Source organism: Ambystoma mexicanum, chromosome 6q, assembly GCF_040938575.1.
Source record: "Ambystoma mexicanum isolate Mex_15411 chromosome 6q, UKY_AmexF1_1, whole genome shotgun sequence".
Taxonomy (NCBI): Eukaryota; Metazoa; Chordata; class Amphibia; order Caudata; family Ambystomatidae; genus Ambystoma; species Ambystoma mexicanum.
In genome coordinates, this window is record NC_090937.1 from 155,190,989 (window position 1) to 155,212,124 (window position 21,136).

Below are 21,136 nucleotides of genomic sequence, written 5' to 3' on the forward strand. Positions count from 1 at the left end.
CTCGACGAAGTCGAGACATTCGTCTCCTCGTCACCATTCGCGCTCCAGGTCTCGGAGTGGGTCCCATCACTCCTCGAGATCGAAGCACTCGAAGAGGAGACGTCGAAGATCCCCTTCTTCGTCCTCCTCTTCCTCTGTTTCTCCTAAGAGAATCCCTTGCTCCACGAAACATAGTTCCCGGGCTGAATGGGAGGAATTCCGCAAAAATATGATGAGCGTCTTCGAGAAAGTGGCCTCGACCCCCTCGAAGACTGCCGAGAGCGATGCTCTGGTCGAAAGACCCGAAGGCCAAAAACGCCGCGAGTCGCAGTACCCGGCGAAGGAAGCTTCTCGAGCGTGTCACGAACCCTCGAGTAAAGCTATGACCTCGAAACCTTCGTCGACGCCAAGGAAAGTCACGGTTGCGACGCACTCAGTGGCTATCCCCAGGTCCTCGATGACGATGGCGTCGAGATTGTCGATTTCCTCGAGCAGAATCCCAATTCTATCGAGGTCCTCGAGGCCTCCGCCTTTGTTTTTTCGACGTCACGCCCGAAGCCTTCGGCGTCGACGACATCGACGTTTTCGAGGCCAATTACAACAAGTTTGGCACCCTCTGTCTTGGAGATGGGTTTCACACCCTTTGTGAGTTCAGAACAATTGAGAACTTTGTCCTCAATTATGGAAGAGGGAGAACTATCTGAACAGGAAGACACATTTGGGTTGCAGGGACCTGCAACCCCAGTTCAAGAGGAGTTATCCTCAGAAGAACGCAGGTTAAAGGATCTCCATGATTCCTTACATGAGGCAAGTGGGTTAGACACTTCCCCCTGAGGTGGAGTTCGCTAGGCCAGACCCAGGGGAGCATGCTGAAACCCCCTATAGAGCCGTAATGGCCAGGATCACAGAATTTATGGGGTGGTCAACACCTTCACAGGCTTTCCAACAAGATGACCTCACGGATATTCTTGATAAAGGTCCACAGGAGGATCCTGTAGTACCCTTTCATAAAGCTCTTCAGAGGAAAATCATGACGAACTGGGAAACCCCAGATGTCGTCCCGGCAGTAAATAAAAAACTGTCTACTAAATACAGGGTATCTTCTGCAGACCCGGAGTTTTTGTCAAAACACACATCACCAGAAAGTCTGGTGGTACAGGCAGCATCGTCTACTGATGTCAAGACTGCTTACCCTACCGTCCCACAGGACAGGGACGATAAGAAATATGATGCTATGGCAAAGAAAGTTTTTTCGGCATGTAGCATGGCGTTAAAATCTGTTAATGCTACTTGCACCCTTGCTAGATTCAGCCATACACTTTGGGAGTGTGCTTCTACAGCGGCTGACTGCATCCCGGAGGGAGAAGGAAGGGAGGCGTTCCCAAATATCATACAGGACAGTAAAGACGCCATGTGCGAATCCCTCCAGACCGGCATTGATTTGGCTGACAGTATCAGCAGAGCAATGGCGGCAAGTACAACAACCAGGAGATTCGCTTGGTTGAGAAAGTCTGGTTTTGCCCAGATGTGCAAGCCAGGCTCTTCAACATGCCATTCGATGGCTCTTCTTTGTTTGGGAAAAAGGCGGATGACAGTTTAGAAAAACTGCAAACATCAAAGGCAGCAGCAAAATCCCTAGGCGCTGCAATCCGTCAGACACCTTTTCGTCCCACAGGAACCTCTGCGAGGGGCAAGTCCTTTCGCTTCTACTCCGCATTTGGAAGAGGTAGAGGACGACCGGCTCAAAGAGGACAAAGAAGAACTACCCGAGGTGGACGGGGTAGATATTCAAAAGCCGCAGCAACAGCAGGTGCCTCTTTGCCATCGGCATCTGCATCAGCCGCCCCAAAACCACTCTGAGGACTTCCCTCACAAGACACCTGTAGGAGGCAGGTTAACTCAACATCTGGCGGAATGGCAGGCTATCACGTCAGATGCTTGGGCATTGGAAGCAGTTGCCCAAGGTTACTGCCTGCCTCTCCTACGCATACCTCAGAGTCATCCACCGGGGATCAGCTCTCAGAAAGCTCCAGATCCGCTCCTCTTGCAGGAAATTTTAGACCTGCTAGAGAAAGGTGCCATAGAATCGGTACCTGTAGCGGAGAGGAACAAGGGCTGGTACTCCCCTTACTTTCTCATTTCAAAGAAAGACGGAGGACTGAGACCCATCTTGGACTTGGGAGAATTGAACAAATTCCTCAGGAAAGACAAATTCAAGATGGTAACTCTTTCTCAGATCCTTCAGGCCCTTCAGTTCCAGGACTGGTTGGTATCTCTGGACCTTCAGGACGCTTATTTCCATGTGCCTATCCATCTCAAGCACAGGAAATACCTGAGGTTCGCAATTGGCAACTCTCATTATCAATTTCGAGTGCTGCCATTTGGGCTGACCTCCGCCCCAAGGGTCTTCACCAAGTTAATGTCGGTAGTGGCTGCAAGTCTAAGGAGGGAAGGGATTCACGTCTACCCCTACCTGGACGATTGGTTGATCAGGGCTGTATCTTCGGAACAAGCTCAGATCCAGCTAAATCACGTTTGCCACTCCCTTCACAGACTGGGCTTCTCCCTCAATTTAAAGAAGTCACAAATGATACCATCGCAGAGACTCCAGTTCATCGGAGCGATCCTGGACACTTCCCTGGGAAAAGCCTCGCCACCAGAGGTGAGGGCTCAAGATATTCTACAGATGGTTACCAAGTTCCAAAATGCCCAACGTCTCCCAGCCTTCGACTTTTTGAGGTTGCTAGGCCTCATGGCATCCTGCATTTTCCTAGTGCCAGAGGCTCGCCTGAGAATGAGATCCCTCCAGTGGGCACTGAGGACTCAGTGGTCACAATTCTCAGGAAGAATGACAGATCATCTTCAGGTTCCCGACAGGGTGGCTCGAGACCTTCAGTGGTGGGCCTGTCAGGAGAACATTCTGAAAGGAGAACAGTTTTGGCAACCCTGGCCGGAGATAACAGTAGTCACAGACGCCTCACTCACGGGGTGGGGAGCCCATGCCAACGACTTGACCATCAGCGGTCGTTGGTCTCCATCGGAGTCCAGACTACATATCAACCTGTTAGAGCTGAGGGCCATCAGACTTGCGCTGAAGGCTTTTCTGCCATCTGTACAAGGAAAGAATGTCCTGATAATGATGGACAACACGGTGGCCATGCACTACCTCAACAAAAGAGGAGGCGTAGGATCACTGCCACTGTGCAGAGAGGCGATGCAGCTCTGGTTTTGGGCAATCCAAGAAGGAATCTCTCTATCGGCAGTTCACCTAGCCGGAGAGAAGAACTTGACAGCGGACGCTCTGAGCACGCAGAGCACAGTCTCCCACGAGTGGGAACTAGCTCAGGAAGTCCTTCAAGAGATCTTCGCCCTTTGGGGAACCCCTCAGGTGGACAACAGGAAGTGCGATCTGTTCTGTTCAAGGGAATTTCCCCCGAGAGGAGCTCTGGGAGACGCGTTCATAGTGGACTGGGAGTTTCCGCTTCTGTACGCGTTCCCACCGATCCCTGTCATTCCTCAAATGATCAGGAGGTTGAGAAGATTCCGGAAAACCATGATCCTAATTGCCCCGGATTGGGCCAGGAGAACGTGGTACCCGGACCTTCTAGACTTGTCCATCTGCCCTCCAATTCGACTTCCACTCAGAGAGAACCTACTCTCACAGAAGGGAGGTCAGGTTCTCCATCCAGACATCAAAACCCTTAACCTTCACGCTTGGCTTCTGAAAGGCTGAGGTACAAGGATTGGGACCTCCCTGATGATGTTATGGAGGTGTTGCTTTTGGCAAGGAGGCCAGCAACAAAGTCTTTATACCGCTGCCGTTGGAATAGATTTTGCAGCTGGTGTAGAGAAAAGAATATCGACCCCTTTTCATGTGGTACACCAATGGTTTTGTCCTTCCTACTCTATTTGGCGAATTCAGGCCTTCAAGTTGGCACCATTAAGGGCTATCTCGCAGCGCTATCCATCTTTAAGCGCACCGCGGAAGAACCATCCTATTTCAAGTTACCCTTGGTAATACAGTTTCTAAAGGGGTTAACTAACGTTTATCCCCCAAGACCATTCCAGGTCCCCCTATGGGATTTAAACTTAGTCCTAACTTTCCTGATGGGCACACCTTTCGAACCACTCCATTCTTGTTCGTTAAGATTTCTTACCCTTAAAACTGTTTTATTAATAGCACTTATCTGCTAGAAGGGTGAGCGAGTTACAAGCTCTTTCCTGTAAACCCCCTCATACAATCTTTCACAAAGACAAAGTTGTCCTGCAAGTGAAGCCTAATTTCCTCCCAAAGGTGGTTTCTGAATTCCATATCACTCAGAAGATTACCCTGCCATCTTTCTATCGTCCTCCTCATCCGGGAAAAGAGGAAGAGAGGTTACACAGGCTAGACCCTAGAAGGGCTTTAAGTTTTTACATCAGTAGACTGGCTAGGATAAGACAGGCAGACCAGCTGTTTGTAGGCTACGCAGGTCACAAGCTGGGGTTACCGATAACTAAGCAGACCATTTCCAGATGGATCATTCTAGCCATTTTGGAATGCTATAAACTGGCAGGAAAAGAGCCCCCTCAAACTCTTAGGGCTCATTCGACCAGAGGTATTGCAGCTTCATCGGCCCTCAAAAGAGGAGTGCCTGTGAAAGACATATGTGTGGCTGCCACATGGTCATCCGTCCATACCTTTACACGATTTTACAACTTGGATTCCTCCTCCAGTCAAGAGACTAGGTTTGGAAGGGCAGTATTGCACTCTATTCATCAATAAAAGGGAAGCATGAAGTCAGTACTCCCACCTCCAATAACAGAATACTGCTATGGGAGCCTATCTAAGATAAGGAATACGTCGGAGGACACAATCCCTTCGAAGAACAAGTTACTTCTTACCTTGTAACGTTCTTTCGATGGGATGTTCCTCCGACGTATTCCTTATCGACCCTCCCATCCATCCCCGCAGTACTACTTCCCTGGTTGTTGCAGCTTACGCTTCTTCAGGGTGATTAGTCTAGATCAGACAGAAAAACTGTGGGCTACAAAACGGAACTGAGCAACGGACGCTGCGCGCAGCCTTTATAGGCAGGATGACGTCGACGTCGATACGGCGGCTGTCGAGGGACATCGACTCGGCGGACGTCGACGCGCAGCGCCCTTTAAAGAAAAAATTTCCGAGGCCAGCAAAGCTGGAAGGAGATATCTTAGATAAGGAATACATCGGAGGAACATCCCATCGAAAGAACGTTACAAGGTAAGAAGTAACTTGTTCTTTGGCTGGAGGGTGCCTGGTTTTCTGTAGATGGGAACTTTCAAATGCTGGGGGGCACTAGGAAATTCAGCACTGGCCATCTTTCTGTTTGGTCTGTAGTGAAATGATTACTTGTGTTCAGTGTTTTTAGCTAGTGGGTGGCGAGAGCGAAAGCGAGTTTGACGAGTATGTCAGGCTTCTCTGGACCCCTAGCAGTCTTGCCCTATATTCAGTTTTGTTAACTTTGTCGGTTTTCCCCTCAGTATTTCTGTGTCTTTCTTCAGTAACCTTTTGGCCTCCAAAAGCATGTTTAGTTTTCTCCAAATGCAGAAACACCCTTTTTAAAATCTCACTACCGGGGTAATGGCAATGTAGGTTGGGCGTGCCCATCGTGGACTACTTGACTTAATGTGTGCTGGCCCTACGTTTTGGTTTCGTTGGATTTAATCAGTTGGATGTGTGCAGTGTGTCTGAACTTTGTTATCACTGTCAGATATTTTTTTGGGGGATACTGGTTCATAGGACTGTCTCCATGATTCGCAGTCTGCCCTTACTAACCTTCAAAAGAGTGACTTTACCGGACTAAGGTAAACTTTCATGCAAGTGTTGCTGTTTGAATTCCTTTCCTAATTCAATCTTCCACCCTAAAGGTTTAAACTAATTAGTCTGTAGCTACGTCCTAGATGTTTCAATCCAAGCTTCCATTTAAGCAAATAACTCAATTCTTGCTTAGTTATGGGACTTCAGTGACACTAAGCAATATTAAGTAAAGAACACTTCCGGTTAATTATGTCAAAATAGGCTGGTGCTGTAGGGTGCCAGTTTCATGAAGTCCAAGGATTCCTTTGAAAGGTTTACACACAACCAGAATTTTTGCTAAGTTGGCTACCAGCCCCCGATTAATGCTAGTAAACCAGATGTGCAGAGTGGGGGTCTGGAATTTGACATCTTGGACATCAAAGGTCTCAAAAACTAAGAGCAACCTGCCCGACAGGGCTGTTAACGCTGTGGTCAGGTCTAACACAGACTTCTGCCTTGCATTTTGGATGGCCTCTTTCGCGAAATGTTTGCCTCTGGTAACATCCCTCCCAGCTGGAGGACTTCTGTTCTCATTGCTGTATTTAAGAAAGGTGTTAGAAGAAACACGACTCATTACCTTCTTCTCGCTATGTTTGATAGAAGCTATAACATTTTTGCAATGCTATTATTAAAATAAAAACTCAATGCATGGGCTGAAAGTAGACATCTTTTTCTTACATTTCAAATTGGTTTCCGAAAGGCCAATGCTACCTCCCGTAATATATGCGCTTCTTTAAACATGTCCAACGCATCCACCAGAGACTGTAACAGTCTATGGCTGTGTTTTTATAGATTTATCCAAAGCATTCGACATAGTAAATAGTGCCAGTCTTTGTGGCAAACTGCGTGCTTGGGGCATTGATCCTCAACTGCTGTAGTTCATCATGGCACTATATTCTGACACCTCAGTGACACTACGAGTCAACCAAGATGGTCAATTGACTTGCACTAACTTAGGTTTAAAGCAGGGTTGTGTACTTACGCCATTATTATTTAACTTGTATATTTCAGATATGGCGCAAGTCATTAGCTCTGCAATTTCCCCCTTTCAATTGGTGGTCAACCTATCCCATGGTTATGCGGGCGATGCAACGCTATTGCATCATACTCCAATTGGCCTTAAGCGCTCGATTGATGCTTTAGTCAAATATGCTAACATGAATCATTTAAGTGTCAATCTTAGCAAAATTGAAATTTTAAAGATCTGTGTCAAACAAAAGCAGAATATTCCTTTTCTTTGGAGAATCAATGAATGTAATGCCTCTTGAAGGGGTTGATGGCTATATTTATCTAGGTTTTCCAGTTAAATACCAACCCAGTTGTAAATTTTATTCTAATTTCTTTTACCGAAGATCATAAAAAAAATGGCTGGTTTTAAGAAAGTTCATTTGCATGCACAGTATTTTTAATGTAGAAGGCCTAATCTATATCTATCATACGTGTATTATACCAGGAATTTTATACAGAGCTGTTTTAGTACTAGAAACTAAAACAAAATGGCTTGAAACCCTTGAAGGAAAGCTTTTAAGGTCTATTTTAGAAGTTCCTTCCTCTGTCCCATTGGTGGCACTGAGGTTGGAGCTAGGTGTGCCATCTTTGAGGTTGGTGTGGTTGGTTCAGCGCTGAAAACTTGCATTGTCTATGCATACAGCTCTAGCCCTGCCTGACTATCACCTGGGTCTTATTGCTAAACACCTTTCGCCTTCCTGTACAAATGCTAGATTTATGCACAACTTTTAACAAACACTTAGATTCTATAGGACTCTTTGAGATGGCCTTGGTGGACGCCCCTAATGGAGTACACATCTTAAAAAATAAAACGTAGTTTGGGATAGTGATATGTGCCTTTCCAAATTGCATTTTAAAAAAAAAAGATTAAAAAAAAGATAAACTGTTCGCAACTCAAAGTACTTGGCCAAACCTTGCACTATGCAACTGAAACGATTCATTGTTTACCGGAGGTTCAATATACTCCCTACAAGTTAACATCTGGGCAGCGATACCATATCAAGACAGATTGTGTCCTTTATGTAATCTGGCCATGGAGCCCTCCTCTCGTCATGTTCTTACTAGCTGCCTGGCTCTATCTGATGCCTATCTTAAAGGTTATTCTTTTACAATGAGCCATCAGGACTTTTATTGATTTCGTAATTTTGGAACAATGTTTACTCCTAGGTCCTGTCCCCTTTCCTCCATACTTGTGGGACATTCCGTTCTTCGGGACGTGACCGAAGCACTTTGGTAAAAAAAAAGCCTCAAAACTTGTTTTAACCTTTTTACCTGGGGCACCGCATGCAGCCGTGACCCCGCCCTACTGAGCTCAGCATCGTCCTTCAGTCCTGTTCTCCGCGCAGTCAGGGCTGGACGCACTTGCATCACTGGGAGTTTTTTGTTTTTACTCCTGTTGTCCTTCCATCTTGCTCCGGTTCCAAGGTCGTCTAGTCCTCCATCTATGCCGGAGCGTCTGGGATTCGTGTCCTGTTCTTCATGCGAATGTCGTTTCGCAGGGACGAATCCTCATCCTGTTTGTCTGGAGTGTCTGTGCCCGGAACATCGTTGGACTCGTGTCTTTATCGCAACTCCCTGTCTGTCCGGGCACTCAGCATAGTCTTCTTCGGTGAGAGGTGGTGTTCTAATGCGTTCCTCCACCGCATTTACAGCTCTTCGTCGATGAGAAGTAACGTCCGGTAAATTCTTTACTTTTTAGGGCACCCCGGCCTGGGGACTCCTTTCCGGGGTCTTCAGGGACCAGGAGGGGCTTGTGTAGCTCTTCTATCGGGGACGTCCCTGAGGTGTCCTGTAAGAAGTCTAATCGGCACACCGGAGCATCCTCCGAGGGCTCCCGTAGTGGGCCTGCCAAAACTGGACATTCTTCCAAGGTTCCCCCTCTTGGGGGCTAATGTTCAGTCCAGTTCTTCTGTGGCTCTGGATACCGGGGGGGTCATCCTGAGGTCTCCATTTCTGGAGCTTTTCATACCGAGTCGCGACTCGAGGCCCCTATTAAGGGAGCTTTACTTACTGGGTTAAAAACCAAGGTTCCTCTTCTTGGGGATGAATCCAGTACTGGCAGAATCGAAGGACTTTCTTTGAAGATTTTGTCGGTGAGGTGTATTCCTCACCCTTCCCAGGCTCGGCGTGTGGGTAACGATTCTGATGAGGCAAGGAAGGCGGTCATGAGTACTGGCTCAGCTGAGGTTCCTCCATTGGAGGCTAATTCTGGGACAGTATCAAAGATGTCCAGTAAACATCCTAGATCTGACCGCATTGGCTCAGCCGAGGATCCTTGTATCAAGGCTAAAATGCTGCTTAAAACCCCTGTTTCCTCTGAGACGACGGTTGCCTCACATTCTCCTGTGACACAGTTCTCCTCAGGTGTCGACAAAATGGCGACTCAACCTCTGTGGTCCACAGTGGTCATATTGGATAGCTCTATTACACCAGAGTTCACGACGGCTGGTGTTGGGAGCATTCCTTTTGGGGCTGGGCAGTTTCTTTTCCACGCCATGTGGACAACCAGAACCCGCTCCGCCCATCTACCGATTGGCGTGCTCTGGCACCGCTGCCTCATACAGTCTGACTTCCTCCTGGTTCTGCACCACTGATTTATGTGGACCCAGCCTACGGCGGGCTGTCCTGGCAACCATCCTCGTTACACTCATGGGGGTATGCCCCTCAGAAGCGACTTCTGCCTACTCCAGCGGCTTCTGCCTACTCCAGCACCTACACCTTGGTTGGAGGATGTGTTTTTTTTGGAGATTTCATATGCTCATGAACTCTTATCCCATGAGGACATACTTTAAGGGCCTTTTCAAGGAGCTGTAACCCAATCCTCCGGTACCACCTTCGGCCCTGGTTGATCCTACGCAGGTCCCAGTGATGCCACTTCCTCCACCTCTACCTGTCAGACCTCCACCAGCGCTTCCTCCTCTGCCTCCGCTATCCCCGATAGAGAAAACATTGGGTGCGCCTCTAGACAACATGTCAAAACCTGAGGCACCATGTGCAGCAGATCAGCCTCCTGTTCCTGCTTCACTGGACAAGGACCAGGCGGATCAAGACAGCCCCACTCTATCTGAGCATTCCATGACTGGGTGCTGGATATGATGAACTTGCCCGATATCCCAGTACCCGAGGCACCCGCTTTACCTTATCGCCGGAAGAGCGCACCAGCCTGTTCCACCAGAAGGACATCTTGGCAGAGGCCCATAAGGTCTGGGACAAAGCCCCATACTGGCCTGCATCTCAAGAGGATTGACACTCGATACAAGCTTCACGCCTCTGAAGATATAGCCTTGTCGGCTTGTCCACTCCCATTGTCCATAGAAGTGGCAGCTGCCACTCTCCAATCCAAGCCAGCATCTGCATCCTCTGCTACAGCGGCCCAAATCCTCTGTAAGGAGGATAAACTTCTTGACACCATTGGCAAGAAAGTCTTCTCAAATTCGGCGCTCCAATTTCGTCAAGCTAACACCGAGCTCATCCTGGTAGCAACCAATTTTAGGCTATGGAAGGAGCTTGCTGATTTCCAGGAGTGCATCCTTGTGGACAGGCTAGACGATTTCAAAGCTGGTTTGTCGGACGCCAAAGTGTTGGCACAGGATCTACTGGAATCTGCGGCACATCACGTAGATGCCCCCGCTCGAGGCGTTCTGGTCGGGGTCGACATCTCCCGCCAAGCATGGCTCCATGCAACAGTTTTCAAAGGAAGTGCAGGACAAAGTTCTAGACCTTCCTTTTGATGGCAAGGAATGGTTTGCTTCCTCCACAGATGAGGAACTCACAAAGACTAAGGCGAGTACTTAGACCGCCAAGTCTTTATCAATACTGGCGAAAGCTCTAGCTAAGGCCCCTGATACAGAGGTCAGGGTGCCAAACTCTGTCCTCCTCTGGGTTCAGGGGGTTTTCCGGATCGCTGTGCGTGCTGGTCTGAAGCCCTGGTTGACAGGCCCCGCCGTAAGCAACCGCGCCAAAGGGGCTGGTTTTTCTCTCAGCCATCCGTCTCTCCAGGGGCAGGTAGTGTTCCTGCTGACAAATCAGCCAAATGATCTCTTTTGTCGTTGCACGAGACTCCGGTGAGAGGACGAATCTGATCTCATCTGGAGGCGTGGCAGACAATCACTGAAGACGGGTGGGTTTTGTCCATTGCTCGGGTGGGCTTTCGCTTGACTCTTCCCCCCCCCCCCCCACCCTACCCCACCCCTCAACCCTGCCTTCCAGCAGACTCATTCGCCCTCCCTCAGAGCCGAGGTACAGAAACTTCTAGACGTCAGAGCAGTGGAGCCTGTTCCCCTCAGGGAGCAAGGGGAGGGCTACTACTCCCATCTGTTCAGTGCCCAAACCCAACCATCCTCTATCTTTCCCAGTTTAATCTTTATCTTCCGCAAGCGAAATTCAAGATGATCATGCCATGCCAAGCCAAATAAAGTCTTCTCTTCAGAAGAGCGACTAGCTCAGCGTAGTGGACCTTCAGGGCGCATACATGCATTCTGATATGGAGCCCGCATCGGAAATGACTGCGGTTTTCCATGGGAGAAGAACCCTTCCAGTTTCGTGTGCTCCCTTTTTGGTCTCGGCCCGCGTGTCTTTACGAAGATGTCTGTCATTACAGCTTTCTTCAGACTGCAGGGGATTCATGTATATCTTTCTGATGCTTGTTAATCTGTTTAGAATCACATGCTGTGCATATGATCCGACATCCAGTGGTAACCGCAGAGTATTGCATCTTGTCTTTCGAGGATCGAAGGGGGACATTGGCATAGGCGTGTCTGTAAGAGTATCCCTACCATGACGTGCAGTGTACCCAAGATCCCTCACGTGCCGAGGTCCCTCAAATGTTTAACATAGAGATAGCGTTATTGTAATTATCGATTTGTTATTCCCATTAAGTCACTTCGACTGTTGAATCCTGTGAAACAACACCAAAGACTGCTGCGGACTTTCGACGCCTGTTGATCCTGGCGCCGCTGCAGTCCACATGGCCGGCCTACACAGTAGGGAGGGTGGGGTCGGGGTGGACATATCGTTTACAAGTATGCCTTTCCCAATTCAACCTCTCTGCTCCGTGGGTTTAGTCATCGCTCTAATTGTCTTTCGCTATGGAAAAGACACCATTTAGGTTTTGTCCCTCGTGCAGGGCCAAATATCCTTGGAAGGATGAGCATGCTCGGTGCAACAATTGTCTGCCCCTCGACCACAAAGAAGCGAGTTGCGCGGCCTGTAGACTCCTGCGCCCTAAAACGCTTAAGGAGCGCCGCTTAAAGCAGTGGGCGACCTACGGCTTGTCGCAGGCTGAATGTTCTTCCCCCGCTGTTGCAATCACCGAAAGTGATGGGGGGGAAACATTACCAGGCCTCCGTGTCGGAAGCCATTGTCCTAACTGCGGACCACTCTCGGTCCACGATGCCTGTCCCCTGACCCCGCCAGGCCTGATGCGAGTCACGCTACGGGGAAAACACCGGGCGACAGGGGCACACACGATCATAACACCAAACACAAACCAAGGTTCTGCTTCGGCGACTGTTTCAAAGCGTACCAAAGTGCCAACGGAACTGTCCAAATCTTCGACAGGATCCTCTGAAAGGCAGCCATCCCTGCAACCGCGACTGGGCAATCCAAACTCGAGGGCGCTAACACTAAGACACGTGGACGTCGAAGCGCTACAGGAGGACGCGCATATGCCGCTTAAGGGCTGGGTTGTGGCGAAATCCACAGCTCAGCCCCCGGTTCACTGCCCCCCGGTTCATCCGGTGGTATCGAAATCTTCCGCTCAGCCTCCAGTTGTCCCAGTGGCGGCAAAATCCTCAGGTTCAGCTGGTAGACCGCCCGGATTCTCGTACCATTGCCGACAGCATTACTAGGATTACTTCGGCACTTGGACTGAAGGAGCGGTCGAAGGAGGCGGAGAAACACAAAGAACAGCCGAGAGACATGTTGAAAGATGCACTACAGTGCCCAGAACCCCGCCAGGACTCCGTTGAGAGTCCTGGGCCTTTGTCAGGCACATTAGGGGAAAAATCTCGACGCTACAGGGAAGAAGATGAAACCTTTCCTCCCCTGTACCCCTATGGTTCATCCTCATGGACCAGGGAGAAATTCGAGGGATGTATGGATTAGAAAAATGTGTCTTCCATTCTGAGGCCCTTGCTCCCAAGAGACCTTGAAGACTTTCCTTCTACCCCTGTATCTAAGTTTCGAAGGACCTTAGAGGAGGAGGATCCACATGAAGAGTTTACTTGTGCCCTTACAGACAGATGAGGATGTTATGGACACTTATGATCAGGATGAAGATGGCACCTTTCTGGAAAACTACAATATGGATGATCAGACAGGTCTTATGGACAATTGGGAGGACAGCCGTCAGGTACCCTGGATGTACCCTACTCCCACCCTGGACCCCAATGTCCTGTGCTTAGATCCCCCCCCCCTCCACTCCGGCTCGGCAAGCCTCCCCAGTGGACGATCAGATGGCGTTCAACGCCATCTTGAAGAAGGCGGCTGACCATTTTCAGATCGCCACTCAAGAGGCCTTACCAGATTCTGATTTTGTGGAGGATATACTCCCAAGAAAAACCACCGGCCAGCCAGGCCATCCCCTGGTTGAAACTGATATGGTCTTCTCCGACCGACCCTGCCTGTATCAAGGGTCATGCCATTCTGGATTTGTTAGTGGTTACCACCACTAGAAAACGGGCTGGTGTTACCCTGTCTACAGGACGGGCACCACCCGATGAGGAATCCAAGAGACTTTATGCTCTGGGGAAGAGAATAACAATGGCTGCTATGTTTACCACCCAGATAGCCAATAACACCACGCTATTGGCCAGCTATGCGGACGTCCATTGGAACCTTCTACAAGAAGGCATCCAGGAAGTGCCAGAACCTGCAAGGACCAAGTTGCTCGCCATTGTTGCCGAATGTGCTCAGAAACACTCTGGATGCTGCTGAGACGGCGGGGAGAACCCTGGCACAAGGTACCTTGCTCAAGAGACCTGCATGGCTAAGGTACTCCAGTTTCAAGCCAGAGACCCAAGCATCACTAATTAACAGACCTGTTGAGGAAACCCACCTGTTTGGTAAGGCAGTGGACGATGCTCTTGAAACAGCCAGGAAAGAGTATGAGACACTCCAGTCCCTTCAACAGATTACCCAGAAACCCTCTCCTCAAAGAGGAAGCCGCTCCCACCAGTCCTTTCGTAGGCAATCTTGTTTTTCCCAGACCCAGTATAATGCAGGCAACAACTGGAATTCAGGACACCTCCACCACTTATCCACCTAGAGGACAGCGGCGTGGGGAAGGTAGAGGATGAGGTTCCAACCCCAGAGGCGGCCCAGCCTCTGGTCAGAAATGGCCTGCAGATCCAGATCCCCTCCCATGCAACCCCCGTCGGGGGGCGTATGACATCTTTCCTTATCGCATGGGAGGGGATAACAACAAACCAGTGGGTACTAAAGACGGTCGCCCACGGGTACTGTATAGAATTTGCCCGACCACCCCAATACAGACTGCCGAGATCAAGACGCCTGGTGCCGGACCACCTGCAAATCCTACTGCAAGAGGTGCAGACCCTTCTAGGAAAGGACACCATAGAAGCCGTCCCTATTCTACAGGTAAACAAGGGTGTTTATTGAGTGTATTTCCTTGTACCCAAAAAGGATCTCCCCATGCGCCCTGTGCTAGACTTGCACCGAGCGAACAAGTTTGTCAAACCTCAAAGGTTTTGTATGGTCACTTTACAGGAAGAAATCCTGCTGTTGAAACGGGGATTACATGGCAACACTGGACATGAAAGATGCATACTTTCATATTTTAATGTTGCTAACGCACAGAAAATACCTAAGGTTCATGATAGAGGATAAGCGCTATCAGTTCAAAGTGCTCCCCTTCGGCATTGCCTCGGCACCGAGGGTGTTTACAAAGGTACTGGCAGTATCAGCAGCACACCTGCGCAGACTATCCGTCCCGGTTTACCCTTACCTCGACGACTGGCTCATACCAGGGGAGTCCTACGAAACATGCCTATGGAACACTCTGAAGACTATAGACCTCTTATTCACTCTGGGATTCTCTGTCAATGAGAAGATATCCAGCCTAGACCCCAGTTAAGTCAAACAGTTCCTAGGGGCTCTAATTCGGAGAAAAGACGGCCTCGTCTTCTCCTCCGACGAGAGGATTTAAAACCTGCTGTTTCAGATCCCTCAATATGTAGCCAGTCAGGAAGTGACGGTACACAAGGCCATGTGACTGTTGGGGATGATGGCGTCCTGCATTTACTTAGTTCCTCTCACGTGTCTGCGCATGCGTCCCATGCAAGAGTGGCTCAACAGCCAGTGGTGTCAGGCCAGCGAACAATGGGAAGATCTGGTAGTTGTCTCGCCAGCCTTCATTCTCTCTGCAGTGGTGGTCGAGGGAAAACCTCTTGAAGGGGAAGACTTCACCACTGCCGCAGTAGAAGCCACTCTAACGACCAACGCATCACTCATGGGGTGGCGGGGGGCTCCTCTGCTTCAGCAGAGGCCGCACAGCGTGTGGTCCCCACAAATAGCGTCCAACCACATAAATCTGTTGGAGCTATTAGCGGTATTCAAAGCACCAAAAGCCTTTCAGACAGTTACAGGGGAAGACAGTCCTGATCTTGACAAACCGCACCACAGCCATGTACTATCTGAACAAACAAGGGGGCACACACTCTACAGGGCTATCCAAGCTGTCCCAACATTTTGATATAGGCTCTCAAACACAGGATGTTCCTTTTGTCACAACACGTTCCAATCTTCTGGCAGACGGGCTCCACAGAGATTTCCCACTGCCCGTACAGCACGAATGGCGACTATACGAAGACATCGTCTCGAATGGGGTTTCCCCAGAGAGCGACTTGTTCGCAACTCTGGAGAACGCTCAATGCCAAGATTACACCTCCAGGTACCCACAGAACCGCTCCAAGGGGAACGGGCTCTGGATAACTTGAACTGGGAAATTTGTTACGCTTCCCCGCCCCCCCACTCCCTTACTCAACAAGATCATGCACAAGATGCACCAGGAGCAAGTCACCATGATTTTGGTGGCCCCCATGTGGGCATGCCAACCCTGGTTCTCATCTGATGATGTCCCTCTCCCCTCCAATGAAACTGCCCTGCCCGTACAACATGTTGTCTCAGGACAGAGGAGAGACACTGCACCCATGCCGGCAAACTCTGAACTTAGCGGCCTGGCTCCTGAGGTCATAGAGTTCGGACACCTTCAACTCACTCAGAGATGTATGGACCTACTCAGGGAAGCAAGAAAACACAATACCTGATACTGCTATTCCAGTAAATTGAAACTCTGTTATCTGGTGTAATGCCAAGGGCGTCAATCCCATTGACTGCTCTCCTACTCGCATTGTATTGGCTCTGACCCACTTACTGTATTCAGGCCTCTGGATTCAGGCCTGGTTTTTAACTCCCTAAAGGTTCACCTAGCTGCTCTCTCAGCCTACACTACGTCACAGCAAAAGGTGTTGTGGTGGAAAATACCAGTTATCAATGCTTTCATGGAAGGGGTTAAGAGGATTCACCCCCACATTTCAAACCCAGCTACCGGATGAGACTTAAATGTGGTTCTGACTAGACTCATGGGGTCCCCCTTTGAGTCTATACACAAGGCAAGTCTAAAAGACCTTACCTATAAGACTGCCTTCCTACTGGCTATCCCTTCTATTAGAAGGGTTAGTGAACTACAGGCCCTTTCAGTACTAGACCCTTTAGTTACTGTTCAGAGATAAGGTGGTTCTGCGCACTCGCCCTCGATTTGCGCCTACATTTATTTCTAAGTTCCACTTGAACCAATCAATACAACTGCCCACTTTCTTCCAGAACCCCACTGACATGGCCGAAAGGAGCTTACACGCTAGATGTGCGCAGAGCAGTTGGGTTTTTTTTACCTGGAAAAAAACAAAACCACGGAGAAAAGCAAACCAATTTTTCGTTTCAGTGGCAGGTGGCAGAGAAGGGGATCCTGTCTAAATCGGCTATCTCAAGGTGGATAGTCAAATGCATCACACTTTGTTACACTATTGCTAAGAGAGAACTGCCCATAAAGCCTAGAGCACATTCTACTTGAGGCACTAGGGCTTCCATAGCATTCATTGCAAATGTTCCTCTTTAGTCATTTGAAAAGCGGCAACCTGGAGTTCTGTACACACCTTTTACAAAACACTATTGCCTAGACCCTCATTCTAGGTCTGATTCTCTGGTGGGACAAGCAGTATTAAGACATCTTTTCACTACTTCCTTCTCACAACCCACCTCCAACTCCGTGCACTGCTTGCTACGGCGGCTACGTTGGCTTCTCCATCAGCTTTTTGTAAGCATTACTGCTTGGACCTGAGCTCCAGAGCAGATGCCCAATTCGGCCAGGCTGTTGAGAACCTATTCCAGTAAAGGGGTTTCCATCCACCCGTATTACCTGTGGGAGATTCCCAAGCACACCTCACAAGTATGGAGGAAAGGGGACTGGACGTAGGAATGTAACAAACTCACCGTAGTGACTACCTTACTCCTAGTCCATAGTCCCCTTTCCTCCATACGACTGTCGGCCGTCCCCTCTCAAACGTATCCTCTGGTATTGCTTCAATGGTCTCAGACCTGGCGATAGAAAAGGACTGAAGGGCGATGCGGAGCTCAGGAGGGGCGAGGTCACGGCCGCGTGCAGTGCCCCGCGTAAAAATAAAAGGACAAAACAAGTTTTGATGCATTTTTACAAAAGTGCCCCGGTCCCGTCCCAAAGGACGGAATGTCCCACAAGTATGGAGGAAAGGGGACTATGGACTAGGAGTAAGGTAATCACTGCATTGAGTAACTTTGTTATACTGTGCCGGGTCTATTGTAGTAACTGCATCAGCCTATTTTATTTGGAAAGAGGCAGTACGTTTGATTGCATTGCCTAAATAGCGCAGCTAATCTACATGCATATTTTATGGATAATGGACTCTATTTTTCTGTGTATTGCGACTGTTTTGGTATTTTAGAAACTGGTGAATTTTATGATCAATTTTATCTTGTTTTCTGATTTTTCTTTATTGCAATTAATATATGTTCCTCTCCTTAGCTCGGTCCACTGTCAATAACATCTTAAGTGTTATGATGCTTTCGTGCTGGGCTCCCGTTTGCAACCATCATTTTCTTATCTTCAACTTTGTTGTTGGCTATCCTTATGAGGTACTTTTTTCTCCTCCCACCCCCCTCATTTTTTTAATGAATACATTATACAGTATCGTTTTGGACACCGTTTTCCTGGTGCCCTTGTGTTAATGAAAAACTGTGTAGAAAGCTGCTGACTCAGATGTTCTCACTCTAAAATGTCTTTATTTCTGGCTCTGCATTATTTAGTATGTCTTACTCCTGATTTATTGTTTACAGATTCAAAAACTTTGTGACCGAGTGGCCTCCTCAACATTACTGGATGATCGAAGGGATGCTGTGCGTGCACTGAAATCATTGTCAAAGGTTGGTCTAAGCAAATATATGAATTGCAATAAAACACATAGATTGTATTTTCTTTGACATCTTGTTTGGTAACTAAACTGGTCAGCCAAGGTGAAAATCCTAACCTGGATTATTTTTGTTATTTTCTTTTGTAAGGCTGTAAAATAATTCAACCGTTAATAACATAGCATACACAATAAGAATGAATAAAATAACACATACCATTTCATTACATTGCGATTACAGCTTTCTCTACAATGTGTCATTCCAAACAGATATGAATACAAATTCACAGTATATAACCACTCAATACGTTGTTCGATTCCTTAAAATGTTATCAATTAGTTTGAAATTGAGGCCCTAAAAGAGAGAAAAAAACTACTAAAAGACGGACAAATATCCTGGTTCTTATACTTCTAAAAATCTGCGGTCAGGGTCCCATTTGCAAACCCCATGTTAACTTCAATTTGCACCCAGGACAGAAAATACATCTAATTGCCATGCCTTGATAAATCCTGTAACTGCAAATGCTGTGGAGGTGGTGTGACGGCCAAACAGGTTGACCATACCTGATTATCCTCATCACCAGACTATAATTGGAAGAATTTTTTTAAGATGCACGGATCGCAAACCTGTAAATGCTTCACAACCTATCAACCAGTGTTTGATCGTTTCATACTGTCCAGCCTGATTACAGAAACGGCATGAGTCTAGATCGGGTAGATATATGCCGTATCTCACCAGGATCTGCTTTGAATTTATAAAATTCCAACACAATCGCAGGAAAATAGACCTGGTTAATTTGGCTGTGTAAACACTCAGAAATCCCATCTTTTTGTGTTCACACCTTAGCTTTGATAGTGAGGGGTATGCATGCATTAGCTCTAGGTTTCTTATCCAATCTTGTCGGTATAAAAAAGATTTCACTTCCATTGGGCATTGTATCAATTCTAAAATAGAGCTACAGATAATAAGAATATTAGTACATAATTCATATATTGCTTTGATCCAGGTGCAACCTTGTTCTCGAAGAATGTGATTCAAATCCATATATAAGGAGTCTGTGGTTGGACACAAGCTCTTACGCAAGAGTAATAAAAACCTCCAATGTGCTCTTAATGAAACTGTCCCAAGTTCGTACCTGATTGCAACAGCAGGCAAAATCCTTCTCGAAATGTTTGCCTCTAAAGCAGGTAAGTAGTCAATATGTAATGGCTAGGCCTCAATTCCATACAATAACTTTGACACAATTTTCGAATCATAATATCGAATCGCAGGCTTCAATGAAAATGTGCCAAATTACATGTCAAACCAGTTGACTTCCCAGGCCTGAGCCTCTGTTCTTAAACCACGTGTGACAGCTTACCAAACTGGGCTTAGAGTTGATCAGTAACCCCAAATAGATTGTTGAGTTTACAATAGACGCACCGGCATATTGAAAAATGTACTCTTGTTCAGAAGTTTTGTGAACTGTATGATTTAATTTTTTGTTTTCTCAGGATTAACCTTCAAAGCATGGTCACCAACATACTTCATGCATGCAGTAATAAACTGTTGGAGGCCTACTGGAGTGCAATCAAACAGGAGATAGTCGTCTGCGTAGGCCAACCGACGAAGACGCAGGCTGTGTAGTTTGGGAGAGGCAAAAGCCACAGGATCCAGGTAATCATCAATATCTGCCAGGTATAGGTTCAACAGGCGGCAGGGTGCTAAAACGCAACCCTGTCTGACCCCCCACAGCCCTCTGGATGCTTCGAGACAGTTCCCCAGAATTATTCAGACGGAACTTCATTTCTTTATTGGAATATAATCCAATAATTAGTTTTAACAGGCCCCGAGGGATGCCCCAAGAGTGTAGTTTGGACCATAACAGATTCTGATCCACTGCATCGAATGCCGCAGTGAGATCTAAAGAGGCAACGCATATACTTTTGTATTTCCCACTCCAGGCCAGGTGTTGCAGACAAATCACTGTAATACCGTTCAACATGGTTCCCATCTTCCTCCTAAAACCTGTCTGAAATGTACCTAGTCTCCTAGTTTCGTCTATCCACGAGTCCAGATGCGACAGCAGAATTGATGCAAACACCTTGCTGTCCGCATCCAGAATCGCATGGAACGAAAATGAAGAGGGCTTGGTCTGTCCCCATGTTTGTAAATAGGCACCACATAGGCAGTGACCACTTTGCCGGGTATTCCCAAAGAGTGATGATAATACCCTTTGCCCAAAGGGACCGGTCACCTTGAAGTAAAAAGCTGAGCCCGGTGCACGAGAGACGCTAATTTGCGTTACTGACTCATACATCATTTTTCATAATCAAAGTCTCGCGACTTCAGAAAGGAAGTATTACCTGCCAGTAAAAGTGGACTACACTGAGCCGCTGGACATCCTGTACGTACCTCACTAAATTATAGCACTGAGGCAGACTCAGGAACTCCGTTAATTTTAGCATGTGGTTGGTACACATTAATAGCATTGATTATTTGCCAAAAGGCCTTCCTGGTGTTATCTTTCAAACAAAGTAACCTCGCCTCTGAGTCTTCTAGCAGTTTTTTTGGCAGTGATCAATTTCTGTACGACTGACGTAGCTTTCTAACACCCCCGGCCCCCTGCATCTCTAACGTAGAATAGTTGCCATCCTTCTTCAATTGGAGAATTTACATCTGATCTTTTTTCCGTGTCCGCAATTCCTCATTATAAACCTGCTGATGCTGAATTGGTCTTCTAACCTTTCTACTTTTACCTGTTACCCTGCAAGTGTCAAAGAGGGAGTTAACAAAATGACCAAACTTGAGGGCAGTAAATGTGTAATACTTTCACTCATCGGACATTGAATTCAGATCTGCAGTGAGAGGTATTTACTCTTGCAACCTCGT

At 47.8% G+C, this 21,136-nt stretch overlaps 1 protein-coding gene across 2 annotated transcripts in view; it reads left to right on the top strand.

Annotated features, from left to right (window-relative positions):
- Positions 1-21,136, top strand: part of USO1 (USO1 vesicle transport factor) — a 1,608,467-nt gene that overhangs the window by 163,519 nt on the left and 1,423,812 nt on the right. For both annotated transcript variants that reach the window (XM_069630579.1, XM_069630578.1), the window contains exon 2: positions 18,194-18,280. In XM_069630579.1, the coding sequence (XP_069486680.1) occupies positions 18,194-18,280 (87 nt within the window). The remainder of the gene's footprint in view (positions 1-18,193; positions 18,281-21,136) is intronic.